General features: G+C 38.5%; 1 protein-coding gene across 1 annotated transcript in view; it reads left to right on the top strand.

Moving 5' to 3' along the window:
- KCNB2 (potassium voltage-gated channel subfamily B member 2) overlaps positions 1 to 21,041 on the top strand; it is a gene marked incomplete at both ends in the record, with an annotated part of 177,697 nt that extends 156,656 nt beyond the window's left edge. Inside the window, one exon of the mRNA XM_084280089.1 lies at positions 18,879 to 21,041. Coding sequence (XP_084136215.1) covers positions 18,879 to 21,041 — 2,163 coding nt within the window. The remainder of the gene's footprint in view (positions 1 to 18,878) is intronic.
- Between the last annotated feature and the right edge of the window lie 1,257 nt (positions 21,042 to 22,298).

The raw sequence follows: 22,298 nt of genomic DNA, 5'->3' as shown, positions 1-22,298 counted from the left end.
TATTCATGTTTTTATGGTTTTGGCAGATCTTCTGCAAACAAGTGCCTTTCAGGAGGGAAGAGAAGGGAAGAAGACAATGATTTGTTGGAAATATTATCTGATATTTGTTAGAGATGTAGAAGAAAGTGAACAGGATTAATACAAGCTGTTCCAACCAATTGAACTACACAAATTCTTGACCCCTAGACCAGTTTACCCATCTCAAGCCTTGCTCTTATCTTCAAGGACTGTATTTATTTTACTGTGAGCAAATGAAAGTTATTATTAATGTTATAATCTAATTCTCATGTAATCTAAGGGCACTTTTTACCTTTCTTACTGTTGCAAAAAGGTCTTACATATATAATTTGTATGTAAAACTAATTATTATTGAAAATAATGAATTGTATTTACTTACTGCTTCACAGTGCCCAGAATTCATAAAGGCCTCAATTCCCTCTAAAGGCATTCATATAAAAAACACATAAAGTAGATAAAACGTGGTACTAAGCTTTGAGCAATAATGATAGCGTCCCCATCTCCCTATCATTCCATTTTATTTATTGTGTTCTTTCAGTATCAAGTTTAATCTAGACAAGAGTCTGCCAATTGTCTGTAAAGTGAACTACATTCTTCCAGCAGTGTGATGTAAATAGTAGTGAATAATGAAATATAAAGAAAACAAGAGCTATCCAATGCCACAGAATCATGTCATGGAAACCAGTACTTCAGTGAGGTAGTGTTGTGGTTAATGCTAACAGTTGGTGCATTGTGACATGATTTCCAGAACCATTTCAAAACTGGTAGTAAGAGTATCCACGCAGGTCCTTAGACAACAGCGAGCACACCCCCAAGTATCTTCATGGCAGAAGATGAACAATGACAACAAGAATAACCCCATGTTTTGTTCCTGAGTAAGAAAGAGAGCCAGCAAGATGCTGTGATATAAATGGGAACTGATCTTTAAAAATTTTTCAAATACCAACTTAATTGATCCTCATAAGACCAATGTAAAGTTGGCAGCTACCCTACAGTAGTTTTTTATGTAGAATATTTATACAATAGGAAATTTATAGCTATAGAAACCTGAAGCCATAGAAATGATATTCCACAGCCTTCTCCTGGAGCTCTGTGCATTTGATTCTCTTGAAAATTAAACAGCTCATACCTACAAAGGGCGTTGGGTTTTCAATTTCCATATCTAACTGCAAGTTTTGAGAACTTACAGGTCATCAAACCTTAAGGCAACAGTAGTGCAGAACAACAAATTCCTTTCATAAATTTATTCCCATGAAACTTCTGACATGTTTAATAAAGAATAGAAAATACTGGTATTTTATATAAAGTATCTATGCCTGTTCATTTGCTTCTTCTTTTGTAACTTGCAGTGTCGAAATACAATTTGAAGAAAAAATGAATGATAACTGTTTTACTAGGTATCTCCCTGAAAAAAAAATCATTGTCACTCACTGAATTTAAAATTGTACCGCTGCAATCATAACTCTACCAATTCTTTTTGGGGTGTGGGGGTTTTTTTTAAGATTTTAGTTAAAAGAAATTATGTTCTTACCAATGGGATTACTGTGGAGATCAGATTTTGAAGCATACCTTGATGCTGATCACTGATCAGAGAAGTATATATTATGGTGGTGATGTTACAGCCACACAGATATATTCTTATTTTAGGATTTGGTCATTTCCAGCAATGTCAGATAGCAAAAGGCATACTCATTTATCTGACATTATCAGAATAATATTCCACACACCATAATACATTTTATCTACCTCTAACTTCTATGCTTCAGTGCATCTAAACAACTTGAAAACTACTGCATCCTGTAAAGAAACCCCAGTAGTTACTTTAGAGAGTGAAGAAAGAGAAAACTTAAGAAACAGCTAAAGAATCACTCTTGTGAGCTGGTTTAAGATACATCACATTGGGGTGGGATTTTGATCCCTGACATCTGTTTTACATGGGCACTTGAAGTTAGTGAAGGTATTCCAACTAAGTTCTGTAGGTTTGGATAAGGATTTGTGCACTTCAGAAAGTATTTCAGACCAGAAAAGATATGAAATTCAATCACAGCAGGCACAGCATGCTGCAGTTTAATCTCTTGTCACCAGTGGGCCAAGGCTTATGTTGCTTAAGTGCTAATATGCTAATCCCAACTTCTGGTACCAAGAGGTTAATATGATGCCTCTGCTTTAGTAATTATCACTAAGACTGACTTACACATTAACGGAAAATTGATGGAACTCTTTAGAAATTGTAACACCCTCTAGAAAAAAATATACAAATTAATTCCTAAACTGAATCTGATAAGCAAATAATTTAAGTAATTTGTCAAATTCAAAAGCATGTGGGAACTCCAAAATAAATATTGCTTTTCTTTCCAGCTACAGAGTTGGAAACTAAATGAATTTTAATAAAGGAACAATGCTTTGCAATGTAGAGGGACTGCAGCTTTTTCTGTTTGGCAGGGAGCTTCAGAGAAGACATGTTTTCCTTTGAAGTAAAGAAAGAAAAACTTAATCCCTTTCATCCCAGCTTCCAGATTTGGTGTGCAGCTAGTGACCCTACTAACATTGCTGATGTTTAACACTTTCAATGTGATTTTATTTGCACGTTTCCATGCTAGCAACGATGTTCATCATATTGAAAGACTAACTGTAAGTAGAAGGATCAGACAATGAAAGTGCATCTGTTACTCTCTTTACTGGCACCGTTTTACTGTTTGGATCCCTGATTTCCACTGAGAGAGATTTGGAAACTGTATTCCTCTTTTACGATTTCACATGCCTCTAGGGGAATTTCTTACCCAAATCATGCTGCTCTGAAACAAGCCTCCTGCTGATAAAAATCCATAGAAATTGCTTTTTATCTTGTTGAGTTACATATAGCACGCATCCCTCAACAGGGGCATTAAATATGCACAGTAACATCACACAGTTCTATATGAGTGCTTTCTCTCATAAATCATATTTGGTGTTGGATTGTAGCTATACTATGTATATTTGAAAGCGAGTTTATGACAGTGATGAAGATGTCTGTCCTGGCTCAGCCTGAGCCTATAGATGGGTCACTCAACAATCCCACCCATTTTGGAAGAATCAGTACAGCAGCTACAGAAAACAGGCCCTGTGCAGAGGTGAAGGTCATGGGCAAAACTGTTTCCAACTTCCTTGTTCCCGCTTTTCAGCATCAATGTTTTGTCCATATTGCTCTCCTGTAGTATATTATCAAGACTCTCGGTCTCATCTCAGAGAGGTGCTTACTTGCCTCTGGAAAAAGTCTGGTAGTGAACCAGAATTTGGAAATGAAGCAAGGAGCTTATCACTTGAGCACAAATGTATCCACAAATGGTGATGTTAGGGCTGATGGCACGTATGTCTAAATAATTCCAGTCTCATGTCACACTAGATTACTTGTGAAATATTACCATTAAGACAGAATGAGATATCATGGGTTCTATGAGAGATAAATATAACCACAGAATCACAGACTGGGTTGGGTTGGAAAGGATCTTAAAGAACATCTAGTTGCAACCTGGCTTTGGACACTGACAGGGAGGGGACAGACACAGATTCTCTGGGCAACCTGTGCCAGTGCATCACCATCCCCACAGTAAAAGATTTATCCCTAATATCTCATCTAAATCTACCATCCTTCAGCTTAAGACCACTACACCTTGTCCTATCAAAGGGCATGCCCTTGTAAACAGCCACTCCACAGCTTTCCTGTAGGGCCCTTTAGGTACTAGAAGGCCACTATGACGTTGCCTGGGACCCTTCTCTTCTACAGGCTGAACAAGCCCAACTCTCTCAGCCTGTCTCCACAGGAGAGGTTCTCCATTCCTCTGATCATCTTTGTGGCCCTCCTATAGACTTGGTCCAACAGCTCTATGTCCATTTTATGTTGAGGTCCACAGAGCTGGGCACAGTACTCTGGGTGGATTTTACGAGAGTGGAGACGAGGGGCACGGTTGGCTTTCTGGGCTGCAAGTGCACATTTGCCAGCTCATGTTTAGCTTTTCATCAATAAACACCCCCCAGTCCTGCTCATGGCTGCTCTCAATCCATTCTGGGCCCAGCCTATAGTTGTGCTTGGAATTGTCCTGACCCCTTGCACTTAACTCTGTTGAACTTCATGCAGTTTGCACAGGCCCATCTCTCAAGCCTGTCAAGATCCCTCTGGATGACATCCCTTCCCTCCAGCATGTCAGCCACACCACACATCTCAGTGTTGTTAGCAAACATGCTGAGGATGCACTCAATCCCACTGTCCATGCCTCCAACAAAGATACTTAACAATGCTGGTTGCAATATTGACCCCTGAGGAATGCCACTCATCACTGGTTTTCTCTTAGACACTGAGCCATTGACCAGAAGGCTTGCATGCAACCATCCATACAGTTCCTTATCCACTGAGTGGTCCATCTGTCAAATCCGTGTCTCTTCCATTCATAAACAAGGATGTCATGAGAAACAGTGTCAAATGCTTTGTACAAGTCCAGGTAGATGACATCAGTTGCTCTTCCTTTATCCACCAACACTGTAGCTCGTTGTAGAATGCCTCCAAATTTGTTAGGCATGATTTTTATAAACATACACAGACTAATATAAACAAGAGCTCAAAAATGAGCTGAAAATTTCACTTTGTAACTCAAGATCCCAAATTTGGAAAAGCACGTCAAATATTCCACTGCTTTGACTCCTTATCTCCATATCACATGCATTTCTCCATCTTACATGGCAGCAAAATAAATATTATTGCTTATTTGCTTTGAGACTGACATTAGCTTTTCTGTCATAATGTCAAACATATTGTACTGAAAACAAGAAATCACCTCCCTCCCACTTATTATCCTTCAAAAGAGCATAGGGCAATTAACGGAGCATGCACTTCCTTGACTACTAAGATAAATCAGTTTGCAAAAAATCCAAACCTCAACCATGGTGCTGTTGCCATGTTTCTATTAAAAGCACCAAAATCCATCAATGTCAGTTAGCTTGTAGTCAGAGTGAAGCAGGTATTTTCCCATAAAAATGTGTTTCTCGTTATACTATTTAATGAAAAATAATTGGACATGAGGGGCCCCGGAGAAAGTAGAAGCAATTATAATCTTGAAGATCAACAATAAATAATCCTTTTGAGGGAACATGGCTGTATGTTTACATCTCAGAGAAACCATACGTAACAGTATACATATACTACATATATTCTTTATACGCAGTGGCTCCAGTTTATTCCACATGAGAACGACTGGTGCCAGAATTATCCTGTCCTCTTTGAGTACTGCCATGATTCTCTGTAAACTACTAGAAGTCACATGGTTTTGTCATATATATTGCACAGTACAAGATTTTTCAAAAATACTTGCTTTGTTTTAATTATTATTCTGACTGAATTTTCTTTATGACTTTCTCATACGGTGCCGTCTGTCATCCTAAAGATTGTGGAAGATAAAGAATCACATTTCCCTTACAGCAAATTCTTAGTTTTCTGGTGGTGGTTGTTGGAGCGGGGGGGTGGTTGTGTGGCTTTCAGGAAGTAGAAGTAGATGTAATCAGTGTCTAGATAGAAACAGTTGTAAATACCCCAAAGCCTCCATTCCAAGTGTTTATTGTAAATTGCCAGATGCTGGAAGTTAAAATATTTTTATATATATTTATATATATATGTATTATGAAATTGTCAGCTACAAAAGGTACTTCCTGAGGCATAGCCAGACTATAATGTATTTGTTCCAGGGTTCTTTGAAGATGAATTTTATCATCCATAACCTTGCTGCAAATAGCTGCATTATAGCTGTTCATATCTGACAAATTTATCTTAAGCTTGATTGAGCTGTAGAAACTCTGCTGTATAGCTGCAGTCATGGAAACCTCTGGGGTTTCTGTGGTCCGGCAATCACTTTGACAATCAGAAAGATTCAACAATTTGGTCCTCCTTTTGCAACTACTCAACACTGATTTCCCCTTCTACAATCAGCTCCGCATTGTCCATACATTTGAGGAACAGCTGTGTCTAATAATGTCATTTCAGGGTAAGGCTTGATATTTCCTTCCACTACTTCATGTTCTGCTTGACCCCTAGAAATGGCCACCCACTGAGGAGGTGGAACCAGTGACACAGGACTAATGACTCTTAAGAGACTGGCCATCTGCGCGCCCCATCACAATGCATTTGGAGCATAAGCATGGACTAAAAAGTATCTCCCCTACGGCTCCACTTAACAGTAAGAGAAACAGCCACAGTCTGTGGAATTGTGAGCATGCAGGGGAACTCTGTACAACATACTCGTCCTTGATGCAGTGCCCCCTCCAGCTGGAGAAGCTCTGTTTCCAACATAGACTTAGGTCTCAATGGAAACAAAAACACAAAAACAACATACTGCTTTGGTTCATGTGGGCGCAGCTATCATATAAACTAGGCAGCATTTTTCTTCTCTAATGCAATATGTTTATGAAATTTAATTAGTATTAGGCACAACCACAAATCCTAACAGAGGGAAAAAAAACCTAGGTCCAAGTATTAAATGTATAGGCTATTTGCTGTAGGAAAACAATGGTAAAGCAAATAAACTATTAATAGAACCCTAAAGCAAATAAACTATTAATAGAAACCTATCAAATTCTTAGACAATTACTAATATTCAGGAAGTTATAATTTCTGAAATTATGTATCTTAATTTTATATACATTTAATATAATAGAATTTCAATAATTTTAAAACTGCTGATCTCTTCTCTAAAGATTTTAGAGTAACCATATGTGTATTTCCTATGTGTTTCACAAATAATGAGAGAACTACAGGTGTGTGAATAGAATTGCATCACATTGATATTTTCAGTTAGGTGTGAATATTTCAAATCATCTACATCATTACTCTTGATATCTATAGATACAGAAATAATATTATTTTACACATTCATGAAGCAGAGAAGACAATTCATCTATCACAACTTGGAATTTCCTGAGGCATCGTGTAGAAGTCGAATACTCCAGGCAGTTCTGTAAGCTGCTTCCAGGGGCCTTCCCAAGCGATAAAGCAAGTTATACTAAATTTATTCTATTTTAGATGAATGTCCATAGAATCTTTTGTCCTCTTAAAATCCTACAGGGCATTTTTATAAGGGTGATTTTCAAAGTCGCTCAGCAGCCAGGGCACTCTCTAAAGCTTCCAGGTGCTCAGGGTGGTCAGAAATCAGCAGGCTATGCCAAGAGCATTAAGTCAGCATTTTTACATTCACTTATATTCATTCCGTGTGAAACAAATGTTTCTTTACTAAATATGTGTCGTGTCAACAACAGGAATATTGTGTCCTTGTCAACATCTGCATGATAACACAGAGACATCTACTGGTTAAAGTATGAAACAGACACAATATCAGAACTAGTTTTGTGGAATTCCAGACTAAGGCTTGTCAGGCATCCTCCTTCCTTTGCTTCCGAGGTCCAAAATCTGCTCTTCTTTACATAGACGTCTTTCATCCCTTGGTGATCGGCACAATCCCAGTAAGGTTTACCCAAGTATTCAGACTCCACTTGTGCACTCTGACTAAAGGCAAGAGCAAATTTCCCTTTGTTTTCTTGAGAACAAACCAGGCCCTGTGACACAGGTAGACCATGAGTGTTTGAGGCCTAATAGACATTTATATGGGACCGGAAAAAAAATCACTTTTTTTCTGTAGAGCAGTGAGTATTTAGCCCTTCTTCTGGCTAATCCCCAGTTTAGCAAAAAACAGACATTCTTTGAAAGTTATTTGTGCTGAAAGCGGAGTCTGAATTACCACCCCAAACTGGAAAGTTCCCATAGCTTACAGGCATTTTCCTGCCCAGTATGCTGTTAGTCTGAGCTCACAGCAGCACAAGTGATATGCCTTTTAGTAACATTTTAATCAGAGAGAATATATTATTTGCATCTTTATTCAACTGCAATTTGACTATGTGAAAATATGATGTGCAGACATCTCTGTAATCGTTTGAAGAGCACTGGTAGTCTGAGGATGTGTTAAGAATACATCACACCTTAATAAAAGTTTGACACTGGAGCATTATGGACAGAGTTTCAAAAGTACTTGTGGAGAGATATCTAGCATAAGGAAAAAGTTTCTAACCAAAATGCTGGCTGTGAGCTCTGCTGCTCAGCATCCAACCCAGCCAAAGAACAGTTCTCAAATTAATGCCTAGCTTTGCAAATTTTGGCTGAGTAGCCACAGCAGGAGGTAAAACTCCTATCAACATAGCTTTCCAAGTCACGGGAGTAAACAAGCATTCCTACCACATGAAAAGAAGGGTAAGGAAGTCAAGTCAAAATATGTAGCTGGGTTCCCAGATCCATCCCATCAGTCTTGTGGTAGCTCTACTAGCAGTCTGTTCCCATAGGTTAAAAAAAGTACAGAATAGGAGCACTCCAGTGAAGACTGGCCATCCTCTGCATCATCTTTCAAAGAATCTCACTCCATCTTTTCCTGAATGTTTGGGATTCCAGCTGCTGAAGTATTAGAAGTCAATAATCACCGGATCAGCAATAAGATCTGATTATATTACCTGCTTTCATTATCTGATAGGTTTTAGATGTGCGGGATGAATATTTATTGCATCTTCTAAGACTCTCTGAATCTGTGGCTAGTTTAGGCCTTTCTTAAAGTATCCTGTTTTCCACTGAGTTGTCTAATGCTCTGGAGTGCCCTTTTAGGTATCAATGGCAAACCCCAGTCTTCCTGAACAGCATCCTTTCTAACAGAAACAAGATTAAGGCAAAAAATGTTCTGAAAGATCCATCATCCAAATGATTTGTGCTAGGCTAACTCTCCCCCAACTAATTTAATCAGCTCTCCAGCTGCTTTATATCACAGTAGGGTGCATGGTTGAGTTCCATGAGTGTATTCAGCAGACTGCTTTCTGCTCTAGTGTTACTCCAAACAAAACTCTCTTGAGTTCTCCATATGATTTCTGGTGATGTTGATACTTAAGCTATTAAATATTAATATTTAAATATTAAATATGTTACGACAGAATCACAGTTTCCATGCCACAACAACTACATTGTTTTTGCTATCGTTGATGGTTTATTTAGAACTAGTCTAAATATTCCTCCACCTCAGTCTGCAGTGTAGACGTAGCCTATGAATGCTGCCTTTTACTTTACATTTATAGAATACTTTGGCTTTGCTAACTACTTAGTTTCTTCTCCTCTAGTTTCTCAAGCTGTCAGGTTTGCTTCTCAGTAACATGTCTTCATGGTACTGAAATTGGTGGGAAATTTTTATAACATATCTACATCAAACCAAATCAATTTATTTATTTATTTAAGACTAGAATCTTTTTTAAACTGCTGCACTTCTTTTCATTCCCCCAGAATTAACTTTTCCTTACACTGTATTTAATTTTTAGGGTTTTATTTAAGAAAAGAGATTCTAAAATGTGGCAGTTAAATCTAAAGCAATATGCAGTGGACTATATACAGAAAAAATACTTTAGAGTAGCAGTAGGAGATTCAACAATTAAGCAGTTCCTTCTTTCATAGAAAAGTTATGAATGGATTATGAAGTGCTTATCGTATTATCTGATAACTGTGTTATCAGTATGTTTTGGTAGGACTGTTGTGTAGTTAGAATAATTGCACCTACTGTTAAAGAAATTAAAACATATTAAATATCCTCTTTATAAATCATACTGAAAAGAGAAAATATGGATTATGATGAGTTGAATATTGTTTAATGATTTGTAACAAGATAGGTATAAAATAAAAGTACAGGATTTGCCTCTAAAGTTAAATCAAATGCTTCTTTATATTTATATTACATTTTATTAATTCAAGGAGCTGAAAACTCCACAGAGAATTAAGTCCTTTAGGTTATGAATGGAAAATGTATGGATAGCAATTTCTCCCAATGGGATAGGATTAAGTCCCGCCAAGAAATGGAATTTAAAAAAAAAAAAAAAAAGCTGATAAACAGATCTATCTGCTTTGGCTTGATCTCTTTTTTTTTTGTCTTTTTTTTTTTTCTTCTTTAATTTATATTAAGTAAGACCATAGTCCTCATGGTTATGCTCACAGTCTTTGAAGCAGGAAAAGAGCATAACTAATAAATCAATGCCTGCTAGAATTTGATAGCATCCTAAAACACGTGATATGATATGAAAGGTTCATATATTTCTGTCGAAACTATAGTTAATATTTCAAATGACATAAATGTTGGCCTACATAGTTATGAGAAAAGGTATCATATTGCATGTAATTCCAGCAAAAGTAGAAAATGGTTGTAGGAAAAAGGGAGAAAGAAAGGAAAGTCACTTTATAGTTAGTAAAAAAAGAAGGTAGTTAAGATATGCAAGTCTTTAACTACACATGACTGTATTGCAAAAGAGGAAACAACAGACTGGATTCATTTCCGTAACAATTTCTCTGATTCCACAAGTGTGGGAAATATTGGCATGCGCTTTATATAAACCTATATATTGATGTAGATGTTTTATATAGAGCTGCAGTTCTGAAATATATATAGAAATTGATACGATGCCAGGATGCAAAAATTATTTTTGAAGTGTGAGTAAAGATTATGTCTGAATTTTGTGCCTGTCATAATTTCAAGTAAGGCTGAGTAGCAAAGCTCTTTGACAGATAACAGCAGTTTTCAGGTGGGAGGTTGTCCTTACGCACCATATTATATTACTAAAAGGAAATCTCTGTCAACAGTAAAAAAGTTAATAGAATAATAATAAAATAGTTTTAATATGGGTGTCAGCAAATTAGACTCAAGTGTATAGTCCTGATTAATAATCAGAGGTCTAAGATGTAAACAAATACTGTTAAAAATGAATGGTAAATACCAGAGAACAGAGAAATGTATTTCCTAATTTCCAAAGGATTTCTTTTTTAAATCAATCACATCCAGTGTTGTGCACTGAATGCTAATGTCAAATGAGTAGCATCAGATTAAATCAGATTACCAGATTACATCATGTGTGTTGATTTTCCCCATTACATCCATTCAACAGTCTATACCAGAACCAAACAATTTTACGGAGCTAAACAATTGCAGTTTGATTTTTCGTTGCTCGTTCTTGTTTAGCTCCACCATGATTTGTTGGGTGTTTTTAATAATTTATTTAAATGGCAAGCAGTAAAAAGAAATCTCTCTCCTCTGGAGGCATTTTCTGGCCTACTTCAGTGGTATTTTGTGTGAGAAATAAATATTGTGATGTCATTATCGTTGTCTTGCCACTGTTATCTTTATAAATTGTATGCTTTCCATACCTTCATGCATATAAATTGGTAAAGTGAAAGGGTTCTACAGAGAAAGTGAGCGCACCGCGGCTTTGCCGAGGGCCCGCTGTTCAGCACCGCAGCCTGTGGACAGCTCCTGAGCCTGGGGCCCTTCTCCCTCTCCCCTCTCCCCAGCCCTGCTTCCTTTGCTCCCAGCCATCAGCCCAGCTGCTTGCTGGAGAGAACCTCCTTGTTTGGGTTTTGGGGCTGCGTTCCTTTGTCTTGGTTTTTTTTTGGGTTTTTTTTTTGTTTGTTTGGTTGGTTTGGGTTTTTTAAATAAAATTCCTGGCAATGAAGCCAATGTTTTGTGCATGCAAGGAGTGGGGAACAGATCTTGCATATGGTGTGCTCTGCTAACGAGCTGGAAACGACAAGTTCTTTGTCGTGACTTAGATGGAAATTTTGAAGTATCTAGTGAATTCATCTAAGCAATAACAATCATCATTCAGAACCCGAAAATTAGACAGCTAGTACAAAAAATGAGACAAATGAGACAGCTAGTTCCCTGGGGCAGGGTGGCTGGAAAGCTGTACAGAGGAAAAGGATCTGGAGGGGTTGGTTGGCACTCACCTGAACATGAGCCAGCCATGTGCCCAGGTGGCCAAGAAGGCCAATGGCATCCTGGCTTGCATCAGGAATAGAATAGTCAGCAGGACCAGGGAGGTGATCATGACACTGTACTCAGCTCTGAGGGGCAAGTGAGGGGCAGTTTCCTTCGACTAATAGTGCTTGGGCACTCATTTCTTGTTTGAAGTACTTTCTAGGCATGCATGTAGCCTTCTAACAGTTGTGGTCACTGGAGTTGAGGAGGTTTTCGCTCTTTAAAGGCTTCAGAAGGTTCCCGGACAATGTGTAGTGGCCTTAAGCTGAAGGAGGGTAGATTTAAACAAGATACTATAGAAATCTTCACTGTGAGGGTGACGATGCACTGCAGCTGGGTTCCCAGAGAAACTGTGGCTGTCCCCTCCCTGGCAGTGTTCAAGGCCAAGTTTGATGGGGCTTTAGGCAACCTGGTCTAGTGGAGGGTGTCCCTGCCCATGGCAGGGCATTGTAATTAGATGTCCTTTAAGCTCCCTTCCAACCCAAACCATTCTATGGTTCTATGATTCTATAAACTGAATTAATTTGCTTCTTCACAAACTACAAAGACTACCTTCATCTGTGACTACTTGAGGTCTCCCATCTTTGCCAATCTACAGATACTCCCAGTATTATCCTCAACTTTTGCTTATCATTAATTACAGCAGATTTGTTCAGTGCTGTGCTGAAGATACAGCTAATTTTCACACTTGCAATCCATTGCCTGTTACTTGGGCTTAGTGTGATTTCTCTGGTCTCCCAGATCTCTGTCACCACTTTTTGGTAACAGTTTAGTGAATACATCCTGCAACTTTTAACAATGTTGTACTTAATTGTCTGCTATGTGGCTGATGTGTCACTAGTGTTCTTATAGGTTTTAATAGCTGCTGTGATCAGATTCATAGACAGCCTGGATTCCCAAGGTTCTCATTTTCCCATATTACCCACTGGAAGATTGCCTTATACCAACCCACCTCCGTATTCAGCCATAATCAAATGTTAAAACCCTCATTTTACTCAATTCTGATACTGAAATTCCTAGTGGTGCAAATCCCAAGCTCATCCTTCCCTAAAGCAATAATCAAGTCATTAAGTAAATGCTGTTTGCCCACCAGAGAGAGTGCAGAAGGGATGTATTTTATTACTGTTATCCTAATAGTATAAACACAAAGAGCAGTAATTTTCCTATAACAGAATGCAGGAGAGACGTATTTTATTACTGTTAGTTTAAACCAGAAGTATACCAGAATATAGGACCCTTTCCTAACTAGATTTATCCCCTCCAAGAATCTAGGTCTTCTAAGACAAACATTAGTCTATGGAATGGGAAGCTCAACACAAAGTGGAAGAGGGACAGATACGGAAAGGTTTTGTGAGAAAAAATGGAGCTCAAACAGGGCTGTCATGCAGGAAGAATATCAGATACACAGAAAGGCTTTGTGACTGGATTTCTGAAGTAAAGGATGTGCCAAAACAGTAGGAATTTCTCATGCCAGGTAAACCTGATGGAACCAGTTTCAAAGTACCTTGCTTAGATATAGCTGAGCTTGAAGACATTTGAGTGACCTAATGGTAAAATCTCAGGTTTAACAACCTATTATTACCCCTCCTGATAGATTTACCTACCATTTTTATGATCATGCTGATGTTATCATCTTTAGTCTCTCATGCACACTGGAATTGGTATGCAGCAAACTACTACCTCCCATGAGGTCCGTAGGCACAACCTGAAGGGTACCACCTTACAGAACCAAAGACAGTCCCTTTGACTACCTGCCCTCAGCTTCCCTTCTACAGATGTTGGCTCCTGGTCTGGATGATTTTGATAGGACAGCACATCCCTGGACATACACCACTTAAGAAATGACTACTTAGGTAGAGCCAATACTGAACTTCATGGAACCATGAAGAATCTTCTAGAAGCACTTGAATTCACTAGCTTAATGGGAACTTGGGTCAATCACCCTGAACTGAAGACAGAGCAGTGGCTGTTCATCTACCAATGAACTAGTAACCACTTCTCATATATAGAGATGTGATAAGGTCTGTGGAGTTAGTCAAGAACTCTTTAGCAAAAACCTCTTAAATGAGCATTTCTAGACTCAGCCTTTAAGGTGACAGTCATCACAGAGCAAAGACAAAAAGACTGCCTTACTTAGGCACCAGATAAGTACAACACTAAGAGCTTAACCTTCATATATGGAAGTTAATGTCAGGCTTAATGAATATCCCTGAAGATCAATGAAGAACATTCAAATTGAGACCTGAAAAATAGTAATAATAATGATCTAGGAAAAAGAGGAAAAGAAAGGTCACAATTCTAAATAACGTCATCAGGGAAGGAGATCAAGAGTAGCAGAGAGAAACTGTTCAGTGATTACACATGCTGTCAGAACCATTATCAATGTGTTCCTGAAAGGGCAACTTTGATAGGGCTGTAAACTGAACTAAATTTATATTATTCTGTTAAATTATTCCCCTCTCCTCCATCTTATTTTTCAAAAATTAAACACTGTATTCTATGTGGAGCTGCTAGACCTGTGGCAGGAGTCTGCAATCTGAGGTTATTCTAGCGAGATGAAAAGAGATGAAAGGTATACTCTGAAAGGGTAGATGTACATAAGCAGTGGCAATTTTCTCCTTGTAATGATGATTTGCAGGCCCTGTAAGATAACTACAAGGGATGTCTGTTTTGAGGTGTTGTGACAGAATTATATACATTTATTTCTTACTGTACCACGAAATTCTGTCTTCACTCTTGCAAGCACTTACTTCACTCTAGTAATGACAGAGCAGAGGCTGAGATCAGAGTACCTGACCTGACTGGAGGCAGGTGTCTTATTTATTTCTCAGTAATAGTTTTAGGATAATTTTAAATTGGTACCTAGGTCTAATATTAGTAACTGGCAATGATTTTTTCTGTGACATAAGACAAGGAGTATTTGCAAACATATACAATACATTTATTCTTACATGATTTTCAGTGTTGCAGAACTATTAAGACAGGCTGGAATTGGCACGCATAAGGCGTCCAGTTTGGGCCAAATCCAAGCAGGGTCTGCCCCTATTTGTCTCCTTTTTCACGTCTCCTGGCCAAGGACATTATGTTAATAAAGAGCAGCTTCTGAAGGCAGTGCCATGGTGCTGTACTGAGAAGTGCTATTATTAGCTGGCAAAATATCCTTGCTCCTACCCAGTGGGTACAAACATAAAAGTGTGCTTCTCCTCCGCATTGCTAACAGAAAGCATAATGGCCCCTTCCCCTAAATATCTGCAGACTGATGGCTTGACTGTTCTTGAAATTCCTCATGTGATAATGCTTGGAGTTGGGAGGCAGCTCAGTTTGTAGTGTCTGTTGTCTGTGCTGCTCCAGTGAGCACCTCATTTGGGTAGTCCCAGCTGTCCAAACAGGACACACACTGATTTAGGCAGATGTACAAGGAAGGCAGTGCTTCTACCGAGCAAAACATTCTGTTCCATGCAGTTGCTAACTCAATATATCACAATCTGAAGCCAAAGCTAAGGATACTGCTAGAGCACTTTATTTGAAGATATCATACATTTAAATGAGGAAAGAGAAGAATATGTCACAGTCTGATAAATGTCAGTGCCTATGGAAGCTAGAGATTTGAAAAGTAATGAGACTGTCTGTTACTTAAATGGTCTAGATCCTGCCCTAGATCCCACCCTGGAACAAAAACTAAAACATTGCTAGTACAGTTTTACCTGATTACAGATTGAAAACTCTATTAATCAAATATACTTCACTGGCTGTTAGACATGGCTCAGCTGAAATTTCCCTGAGCAGCTATACTTTAGTGTGAACCTAATACATGCTTTTCCTTTCCTTCATAGAACACCACCACTGGTTATTAAGACTGCGTTATTAACTCAAGGAATGTTTTGCCATTTGTGGCATCAGCAGCAGGTTCAGATGCCTCGTATCCAGCCCATAAGAAAGAATTCAGATATGTCTATCCTTTTAGAAACATTTTGCAACTTATAAGGAAATATTTTTAAATTTTAATAAGGGTTGGATTTTTATGTGGTTTTGCAGAACCATAGCTAAATGACATAAGCTGCCAGAATCTGTCATTTAAAGAGTATTGCTTGCACTTTGAAATGCAGATTTAAAATAGCACATCAAGAATTATATAGCCAAACTGTGATCAGATTCATTACAGGGAGTATGAAGGTTTTTCCAAACATTTCAGACCAGAATATAGTTCAGGAAGTTTTGCTGGGAAAGATTCAGTCAGCAGTGGTTTTGGTTTGGTTTTTGTTTTTTTGTTTTAACTCTTCTCACAGTTGCTCTTGTTCTTCCTTGAGATCCCCTGCCATTTTTTGCCCAATGAGTTGTAAAATCTAATCAATTGCAGTAATTAAAACATACTGTGTGTGGAATGATGCACAACTTTAATTACACAGCAAAGTCCCAGACAATAAAAGCTTGAGATTCTCACATTAGAAGAAACCAAAACACTTTGCTGTGAATTTTTTCTCACCAAGAACAGACTCATGCTTATAGTTGTTATATATAAAACACTAAACATTATAGGCCTGCTGTTCTATATATTTCATTAAAATAGCTGCCAGAGTTCAGGGTTTTGTGGTACCAGCATATGAATGAATGGCCAGAACAAACAGATAGAGGGTTGTTGTCAGTAAAACACCCTGGGTGACAACTCTGAACAGGAGAGTTTTGTGTTCAGGACCCATAAAATACAAGTGCAGGAAGGGGTGCTATACAGCCATTCACCTCTTTTGTGTGATCTTTTGTATGCTGGTGAACATTTAGGTGTAAATTAAATTCCCTATGACAGACCAAAACACCAGTGTTTCCTAATTAGAACCAGTTGGATGACAATTGAGCAGACAGGTTCTCATGATTTTCTTTTTTAAGAACAACGCATGTCACGTAATTGTGTCCTTGTATTGTACAGCTTTTTCCTATGCTGTTATTTATATTGCACTGCCGGCCCCAACGAGGAGGCAATCACATCTATCAGAAACTCCAGGCTCAACAATTCAGACCTATGTCATGTTTATTTGTTCTTTGAATTCCAAAAGTATAGATTACATTACCAAGCATGTTGAAGAACTCGAACACACGTTGATTATTTCACAGTAATTTCAGTGAAGTAAAGAGCCAAAGACACTATTTAAGCTTCAAACTTTTTTCCACAGTGAATTCTGAAAGAAGCAGCTTTCATGGTTTGAAAGGTAGTTATAGCTCTCCAATAGTGTTGCCTTTTGGCTGCCTCTGTCCTAGCAACAGGCCCTCACATGTCGCTATTCAGCCCTGCCTAGGTAGGCACCATTAGTGCCTTCATTCTTTGCTAAGATTACTGTTGTTTTAAGGGGATGTATAACCATTCTAAATAGGACAGATTAAACAGTGTGTTTTCTGAATGGGCTGTATGAAGGATGAAGGCAGGTGGCCCACAACACAACCCACTTGGTAGGAGAAATAAGTGGATCTTATGCCTCCAATAAATACGTCTAAAAGAGAAGCAGTACTGGTAGGGGTAGATACAAATCTGTTTGGAATGCTTCAAAATATATAAGGTGCTACCTGTTCTCTATTATTATTAGCTGAAAAAGGCCAAAGATAGCATGTATGATGCCAAACATGGACCATCGCACCATGAGCAATTTCAGTTTGTGATCAGGGAGCTGACTTTGTGCTTAGCAACCCCTGGCTCAAACAGGCTCACTGCTATTTTTCACAAAGTTTCAGTGCGGTGGTCTTTCCATCCCTGGAGCTGTTACCACTGCTGCGACTAATCTCTCCCCATCTACCCATCACACCTGCATTCTCCTTAGCTGCATGTCACTCTCGGGCATTACAGTAGTTCTGACAGACTTAGCGTGTCCTTGGAAATCCACCAAACCTAACCAAACAGATTTAACAGTACCATTCTTGAGAAGCAAGAGTAATTGTTTCTATGAATGAGCTTAAAGCAAGCTTTAAAACAGGAAAGAAATTATTTTAGTATTTCTAATAGAAACCTGGGTTTACTTAGGACTTCTAACCAAGACAATATATTTTTTCCAAGTAAGGTGTTATAATAATAACATTATAAAACAATAAATAAATGTTTCTGTATCACTTTAACGCTTCACATACTGTCTAAAAGGTGCCCATATTCCTTTGAGTATAACGAACTAATCTTTGCAGTAAAGCCATTGGGTTCTCTGATCATAGATTCATTTCTTTTCTCATAATATTTGGTTCTGTAAATGAGAATGACCGGTTATTCTGGGCAAAATGGAATGCTGTGAGGTACAGAGGTGCCTGAACTTTATCAAAAGGAATGACAGAGTCTCTCAGAAAACCTATCTCCCAAGACAGAAATGGAAACATTATTTCTGAGAAGCATTCATCTCCTTACACATTTTAATCATGATCAGAAACCGGGTTCACCTTCATACTACTGCTTACTTCTCAACATCTTGCTCTCAACCCAATTCAGGGCAAATAACTTTGATTCTTGTAGCATCTGAAGTTTGTCTAGGCACGACAGTCTTGGCAGGACGAGTCTCCCGAACAACGCTCCTTGTTTGGTTTACTTTACTTTGACTTCTGGCTCATAAATTTACACATGGCAAGAAAGGTGTACGCGCTGTAGTACTAAATTGACAGCTTACACACAACATCTCCCTGCACTGTGAAAAGTTTTACATAATTACACTTAACACAGACAATTAATAATGTTCTGCACATTAGCAGGAACTTTATATTCTCCACTTGGTAACTTGAAGTAATAAATATCAACTCCCGTTGTAATTTAAAAATGGTAAGACCAGTCATGGCTTGCTTTCAGAAATTAATTGGCTTACTGCAGGCAGCAAAACCATCAGGTTAAGACGATTCTAACGTGCAAAAATCCAAAAATTAAACCAAAATAATGAATGCAGCAGCCCAAGCAGATGGCACCATTGCAAGTTTCTCTGACACATGCACGCTTGAAAGGATTTAAGCAAGCCCTGACAAATACCCTTGTATCAATCTAACCAAAACATTGTTTATTTTGTTTTACAGATTTTGGCCATTGTGTCCATTCTGTTCATCGTACTGTCCACTATTGCTTTGTCTCTTAACACACTGCCAGAGCTTCAAGAAATAGATGAATTTGGGCAGCCAAATGACAACCCTCAGCTAGCACACGTTGAAGCTGTGTGTATTGCTTGGTTTACCATGGAGTACCTTTTGCGTTTTCTGTCCTCACCAAATAAGTGGAAGTTCTTCAAAGGCCCGTTAAATGTCATTGACTTGCTGGCTATCTTGCCGTACTATGTCACCATTTTCCTCACGGAATCCAATAAAAGTGTCCTCCAGTTCCAAAACGTCAGACGAGTGGTTCAGATATTTCGCATTATGAGGATCCTAAGGATTCTTAAGCTCGCCAGACATTCAACAGGCCTTCAGTCTTTAGGGTTTACGCTCAGGCGGAGTTACAATGAATTGGGCTTGTTGATACTATTTTTAGCCATGGGAATAATGATATTTTCAAGTCTTGTGTTCTTTGCTGAAAAGGATGAGGATGCTACAAAATTTACCAGTATCCCTGCATCATTCTGGTGGGCAACAATCACTATGACTACTGTAGGATACGGTGACATTTATCCTAAGACGTTATTAGGTAAAATAGTTGGAGGACTTTGCTGTATTGCTGGAGTGCTGGTCATAGCCCTTCCCATACCAATTATTGTGAACAATTTCTCAGAGTTTTATAAGGAGCAGAAAAGACAGGAGAAGGCAATTAAGAGAAGAGAAGCACTTGAGCGAGCTAAAAGAAATGGCAGTATTGTCTCCATGAACCTGAAAGATGCCTTTGCTCGCAGTATGGAGATGATAGATGTAGCAGTAGATTCGGGTAAGCCTGGAGAGGCAGCCAATCCAAAGGAGACATCTGATGACAACCATCTGTCCCCAAGCCGGTGGAAATGGGCCAGAAGGACAATGTCTGAAACAAGCTCAAACAAGTCTTATGAGAACAAATACCAAGAAGTTAGTCAACAAGACTCCCACGAGCAATTAAACAATGCTGCTGCATCCTCCAGCCCGCAGCACCTCAGTGCCCAAAAACTGGAGATGCTATATAATGAAATTACTAAAACTCAGTCTCAGCCTAATCTTAATGCTGGTTACCAAGACCAGTCAGCAAAGCCACCTGTGTATGAAGAAGAAATAGAAATGGAAGAAGTTACAGGTCAGAGAGATCCATTGCCAACTGGACCCACGGATGTCATCACAGACATGAGAAGCACATCCAGTATCGACAGTTTTGCCAGTTGTGTGACTGACTTCACAGAAACAGAGAGGTCTCCCCTTTCTCTGTTTCCTGTATCTCACTTGCAAATGAGATTTCCAGCTGATGCTGTTAACCTGGAAGACAACCAAAGAGTAAGAAGTTCTCAGTTTATACCGTTCTCAAAAGACAGAATGTTTTCTCCAACCGACATCACCTTTGATTATAATCCAATCGACAGAGCTGTTGTCAGTGATGGCAGTGGGTCCCAAACTGGTTTGCATGGTCATTTGTATTTAGACACTGCCATGGAAAGCCCCAAAAGTTCCCTGAAAGGTAGCAACCCGTTAAAATCTAGATCCCTTAAAGTTAACTTTAAAGACAATAGAGGTGGAGCTCCACAAACTCCACCAAGCACTGCGAGGCCACTGCCAGTAATGGCAGGAGCAGACTTCACACAGGCCACCCCTCAGCACATCAGCACCATTCTCCTAGAAGAAAATTCACCCCAAGGTGAACGACCTTTACTGGGTGCTGACGCATCAGCACTTTGTCAGGGACCTGTTAAAAAATCCTCACCTCTCTTCCCCAAACAAAAGATTTTCACTTTCCCTTCAAAAGAGAGGAGGAGCTTCACTGAAATAGACACTGGAGAAGAAGAAGAGTTTATGGAGTTACATGGTATAAAACATGAAAAGCAAAAGGATATCAAGACAAATTGCTGTGGGGATAAACACAGTGATGGCAACCATTTAACTGAGGAGCCACAGGTCAGCTCTTCACCCAAAAGCATGAGCCACAACTGTACCCAAGACATTTACCATGCTATGGGTGAGGTAAAGAAAGACAGTAACCAAGAAGGTCACAAAATGGAAAACCATTTATTTGCCCCAGAAATTCATTCAAGTCCAGGAGAAACTGGTTACTGTCCCACACGTGAAACTAGCATGTGACTAGTTACAAAAGCAATAAAAATACCTTTTCTTAAAACACAGTTAGTAATGCCTATGAACTAAAACATGGAAAGCCTCAAAAAAAAGTGCATAAAATGTTATTTTTGCATGGCATGAGGAGTTGTTTAGTTTAAATACTGTTTAATTTAAAAAAAAGACTGCTTTTTGTAACAAACTGAAAAAAAAAACGGGGAAAAAATGACTCAAGAACAGTGAATAAAATAAAGAGAGCTCTGTTAGGAGCCAGTGTTCTGCAACATCTGACATTTTTGATCCTTTCACTTATGATTGTAGACAGATTTTGAACTCTTTTAACTTTTTTGTTTTGTTTTGTTTTCTTGGTTACAATGAATTTTAGAATTTGCACATGAAAGGATGAAATGTCAATGCATGCATTCATAAAGATGTGAAACAAGGTGCTTTGAGCTTGCAAAATGCATATATTTGTAAATAGTTTGGGGTTGGGGGGAAAGCTACGGTTAACAAGGATTTATGGAAAAAGCATTTCCTGGGACACAGGTACTTCCTTCACAGCGTGCTGCCTGGAGGTTTTGTACAGACTTATGTTGCAAAATTGCAACTTCTACTTAAAGCATCTCACGTATCTTGCTTTCTGTTAAAAAGCTCATGAGTATATCTGTTAATTAAGGACTACAGTGTTTTAGTTTATCTGTGCTGTAAATCATGATGGGTTTGTTTGGTTTGGGGTTTGGGGTTTTTTTAATTATTATTTGCATAACTTTCATTATTGCATTTGTCAGTTTAATTAATGATCCTGTGAGGAAAAGCAAAGATTTAATGACCAGAACTTGAAACATTTGATATTTTTATAGAAAACTGCCACCATTTCATAACCGAGAAAAAAAAATACTCCATTTTAAAATAAAATACTTGTTTCTGTGGCAATAAATGGTGCCAAATGGCTACATAGACATATCCAAAAGTTCTCAATCTCTTAGAATATTTCTTTTAACTTGATATTAAAAAAGTATATTAGCCATATTTGATTTTTTCCTTTAACAATATTTGCTTCTATATGATCGAGCTCCCTTTCCCTTTGCTTTATGTGCAGTGCTGGTGCTTCAATAACGGCGATGTTGTTGAAGGTGTTATGGTGAAAGGATGTGTGAGACAAGCTTTGTAAGGGGAAGTAGCACCTTTCATGGTCATAAATCAAATAGCTGGAAAAAGCGAGTTTCAAGTAAGTGTGACTTGCCCCAGGTCTTCCATGCCCCGGAGCTTCTCTGTGTTTATCAG

This window comes from Gallinula chloropus (assembly GCF_964237585.1).
Source record: "Gallinula chloropus genome assembly, chromosome: 2".
Classification (NCBI taxonomy): Eukaryota; Metazoa; Chordata; class Aves; order Gruiformes; family Rallidae; genus Gallinula; species Gallinula chloropus.
Note: the sequence above shows the minus strand (reverse complement) of the source record. Positions and strands in the feature narration are given on the sequence as shown.